Raw genomic sequence first — 5,000 nt, 5'->3', positions numbered from 1 at the left:
CCAACCTCTTCTATAAATTCCATGACCGAGCCAATCTTTGCCACGTTTTCCCTGCATATTTCTCTATGTCACTCTCCATCTTTTGTCTGGCCTTTTTCTGCTACGCTTACATTTTGTTGGTGTCCAGTCCGTCAGCCTCTTACTCCATTGGTTATCGCTTATTCTTGCTCTATGACCTGCCCACCTCCATTCCTGTTCTTTTATAACTTCTATAATATCTTTTACTTGAGTCTGCTCTCTCATCCATGTTGATCTTTTCCTGTCTATTAAAGATATTCCCAACACGGACCTTTCCATTGCTCTCTGAGAACGGATTAGTTTATTTTCCATTAATATTGTTAGTTTCCAGGTCTCACAACTATACATCATAGCTGGAATTATGCATTCGTTTTATATATATATATATATATATATATATATATATATATATATATATATATATATATATATATATATGCTTAAATTTATGAATATGCAGATTTTAAACACGATATTCACGTTACAGATCTAGCACAACAAAGTAGACAGTATTGGTGGTGTCGCATGGAGCTGATGCTGGAATGTTATAATAAGTGACAACCTTCAGTGTGAGTGACTTGGAGACAATGATGATAGTAGGTCGGTTCCTGGGAGGATACAGTTAGTATGAATTAAATATTTGAACCTTTCTTTGCAGGGCACTCTGGTCGGGGCCTACCAAGAGAGCTGCCACTACAATAAGAAGTACTTTGAGAGGCCCCATGACTTTTACCCTGAGCACTTCCTTGATGCCCAGGGCAAGTTCATTTCAAAGAAGGAAGGATTCTTACCCTTCTCCATAGGTAAAAGACAATTCAGTGGGTCTAATACTTATGTCACAATACTCAGTAACATAAATACACTGACACAGTTCTACGTTCTTTCTGTACCATTCTTCACAACTAGCATCAAATCCTAGTGTTAATCCTTTCACACACGATATCTCAATGTGAGTCACGATCCTTGCAATCTGAAGAGCAACCGATGACACAACATGTTGCAAATTCCCTATAAATATTCGTAGGCACTTTTCCTGTGGATGAATTTGCATCATATTTTGGTGAGTGAAAGGTGAGGGTGGCCAGGTCTAAGGAAAAATATATGGCAACACGTGCGAGCTTATTGCAGGGGCAAGCAACCTATTTTCAGCTCAGTGTCCTCCCAGCAGTCAGCCTAGTAGGGTGTCTGAATGCGCGGCCAGCCATCTTATTCCATGTTTCTATTAGCGCACCATCCATACCTTACATGTATTACAGTGATAGTGTGTTATACATAGTGCAGTGTGCTTGTGAAGTGTTTCTTATATTTTTTCAGAGAAATCCAAATTTTAATAATCATAACCGATTTTTACCATTCCCCTCCTACTACACTAAAACTACAATATCATGCAAGGGCTTATCAGAGAAGGAGTATATGAAATACTTGTTACTGGGAGTGAAAGTGAAGAGAGCAGTGAGAGTGAATCTGATAGTGAATCTGGTGAGAATGAAAGAGTGAGGAGGAGGAAAGGGAGAGCAAAATCTGCCCGCAAGGGAAGAGATAAATGCAAAGCTGCACTCAAGGCTGTGGCGGTTAGCACTACAGTCAGTAGTAACACAATCACTACCACCACTCCTTTCACCAGTGCCACCACTGATGTAACTACTGCTGTCACCACTGCCACTACTCCTGTCACCACTGCCATCACTCCTATGACAACAGACATCACTGTTAGCACTGCCACCACTCCTATCACCACTGGTATAACCCTACAACCACTGGTGCCATGCCTAGCTCCACTGGAACCACCCTGATCATGGAGACGGAGCTGGATTATCGCCACCTCTCTTCCACCCCCGCACCGCAAAGACTGACTTCATTAACCCCACAGTCACCCTACACTCTCACAACACTTCAACCTGCCCACATCTCATCACCCACCCCAGATAATTCCATATCATCTTCCCCTGCAAAATAAGGAAAGTCACTGTCCCCTTCAGATTTCATTCCTCCTGAATATAAGCCATCAACAGCAGCAGTGGGAGCAGCACCGCAACCATCTTCTCCACAACCATCTTCACAACAACCATCACCGCAGTCATCGCCACCACAACCATCTTCATCACAACCATCACCACAACCATCTCCATCACCACAATCACCTGAACCTTCATCCACCCAGCCATCATCAGTACAATCATCATCACCATCTCCCTCCCCACCAAAATGACGAGGGCGGCGTGGGCCAAGGTGAGGTAGTGGTGGGTGGCTGGGAGGTACTTGTCTGTCTTAGGGTCGTGTACGCCACATACATACACAGCCAAGCATTTCCCCAGGTGAAGACCATCAGAAGGAAGTCTGGAGTTCTGGGTCATTCACACCCAATGCTGGCCCCTACACTGAAACCCCAGGTTTCAGAGTGGCAGCACCAACAACACCACTCCAATACTTTCAACTTTTTTTTTACCAGGAAGTTGTTGCTCTACCTGACGGTCAAAACCAACAACTATGCCAGGTTATGTCTGGTACCTCTGCAACGAAGAGGAAATGGTCCGGTTCCTTGAGTTATACTTTCTTTTGGGCAGTTGTGAACTGCCAACCATAAAACACTATTGGTGGTCCACAGAGATTCACGATTACCCCATATTTTGGCAGGCTGTGAGTGGAAAGCGCTTCAGGGCCATCCTGAAGCACTTTCATGCTTTCAATAGTCTCGCCATACCCGAGGGCAATCAAGACTGGCTAATAAGGATTCACACAGTGATGCAATATCTCCTTCAGAGGTTCAAGGAGGTTTACATCCCAGCCGAACATCTTAGCCTGGATGAGGGATCTCTGGGTTGGATAGGGTGGTTCTCCTAACTTGTATATAACCCAAAAGTAGGCCATCAAATTCTACGTTTTGGCTGAGGCAAGGATGTTACATTTGGAATCTCGAACTATACACGGGGGAGAAGTCTCTAGAAAACACAGTGTTGGGCCTCCTTGAACCTTTGAAAGGCAAAGGATACAAGTTGTATATGGACACTTATTACAACTCTGTATCACTGTGCGGACACCTTTTGACAGAGGAGTGTATGTGTGTGGCACAGTATGACTGGCAAGGGGAGCACCAAGGGAGCTGCAGGACATCAGCAGTGCAAGACGCCTTCCTGATGATGGACTGGATGCTAGGCACAAGAGCAATGTAATGGTGTTGCTGTGTAAGGACAAACGTATCTTAAGTATGCTGTCCACCTTCCACAGTGACACCACTGTCCCTAAGCTGGTGCATGGGAAGGTAAAGGGTCCAGACGGGAGATTCCACCACATTCTCAAAACATTGAACAAGCCCGTCATGGTGGAGGACTATGATAGGTACATGAATGGGGGGGATCATTTCGATCAGATGATCCAATACTATCCCACCCAAAGGAGGATGGTCAAGTGGACCAAGAAAATGGCATTCTATTTCATCCACATGACCCTATTTCAATGCCTACACCCTCTACAAGAAGAACACCAACAGGCCTATGACTCCTATAATTCCAGGAGCATATATGCCACAAACTCCTGGCAATCTGACGGAAGGAGTGGCCGGCATCGGGTCATGCCCTTCACCATGCCCCTGACCTTCCCTCGCGACAACGACCACCTGTATCTGCAGCAACCAGTCCATCAACTGCAGCCTCCGCTCTGCCTGCAATAATCGCTCCACCTCCTGCAACCATTGCTCCACTCCTGCAGTAGCTGGTCTGTCAGTAGTAACTCAACCAGTTACTGCCACAACTGCTCCACCTCCCGCAGTAGCTGGCCCGTCACGAGTTTCTCGGTCAGTTACTGCCATGATCGCTCCACCTCCCACAGTAGCTGGCCCTTCAGGAGGAAATTGGACAGTTCCTACCACTCCACCTCCAGCAGGAGTGCAGAGGTGAGGAGATGGAGGAGCACCGCCATCCATGCATAGTCGATATGTGGATGATAGGACACGCTTGGATGCAACACTGCACCGCCCCCTGGAGAGAATTCCCGACAAGAAAAGGCTGTGGTGTGTGCTGTGCTATTTGAACAAGAGGAGAAGGGACACCAGGTATATATGTCCTATTTGTGATGTGTCACCCTGCACAGGACTCTGCTTTCATCAGTATCATACGGATGAAAGCATACAACAGTAAATAACACTGCAAACACACACACACACACACACACACACACACACACACACACACACACACACACACACACACACACATTCTCTCCTCTTCACACACATATACAGGCTGTGATCATACCCGTCCTCCTCTCTGTAACTCCATCTCCTCTCAAGAAACACTACAACACTGCTAGAAGACGTACGTAACCAGCTTATTTGTCTAGTTTTTATACAATTGTATTGTAAAGTATAAATTGTGAGTTTACTATATATTTCTCATAGGGAAAATGTAGTGCATTTCATTGCTATTCTCTCAGTCATTTACTCGTAAAGTATAGGTCACACCAAAAATCTGAAGAAAGCATGATCAAGCTGATGATTTCTTATGCATACTTTTGTAAAGCAAAGTAACCTATGTGTGCAAATAATTATTTGGGGAAAAGTTACGAAAGACGAAGATGCTCAGCCTACAGGCCGGAGCGTAGGTGCTGTCACAGCGCACAACCCGTCGTAACTTTTCAAAATTCATTTTCTCAGTAACAATAAGGGTAATAACACTGTGAATTATATCATGGGCTTCCTTAACCTTTGGGCTACAAAACTGGATAGAATTTACACATATGTTTGTTACAGTGTCACTAATAACATACGAAATAATAAACAAAGCAGAGAAACACATTAAGGTGGTTTGGCCATGTGGAGAGGATGGAGAGTGAGAGACTGACGAGAGAAGTGTATGTGAGTGAGGTGGAAGGGGGAGAGGAAGGGGGAGGCCAAGGATGAGATGGAGGGATGGAGTGGAGAGGTATATGAGAGAGGGGGTGTTAGCTGGGAACAGGGCAGTTGTGGCCACCCCTTACGGGATTAAGGC

At 45.2% G+C, this 5,000-nt stretch overlaps 1 protein-coding gene across 1 annotated transcript in view; it reads left to right on the top strand.

Annotated features, from left to right (window-relative positions):
• LOC145394749 (cytochrome P450 2L1-like) overlaps window positions 1-5,000 on the top strand; it is a 116,166-nt gene that overhangs the window by 95,335 nt on the left and 15,831 nt on the right. Inside the window, exon 10 of the mRNA XM_080268530.1 lies at window positions 677-821. Coding sequence (XP_080124656.1) covers window positions 677-821 — 145 coding nt within the window. The remainder of the gene's footprint in view (window positions 1-676; window positions 822-5,000) is intronic.

Source organism: Coenobita brevimanus, chromosome 28, assembly GCF_032717465.1.
Source record: "Coenobita brevimanus isolate Jiangsu-jjx chromosome 28, ASM3271746v2, whole genome shotgun sequence".
Lineage (NCBI taxonomy): Eukaryota > Metazoa > Arthropoda > Malacostraca > Decapoda > Coenobitidae > Coenobita > Coenobita brevimanus.
The sequence above is the reverse complement of the archived record's forward strand: the minus strand, read 5'-3'. Positions and strand labels throughout refer to the sequence as shown.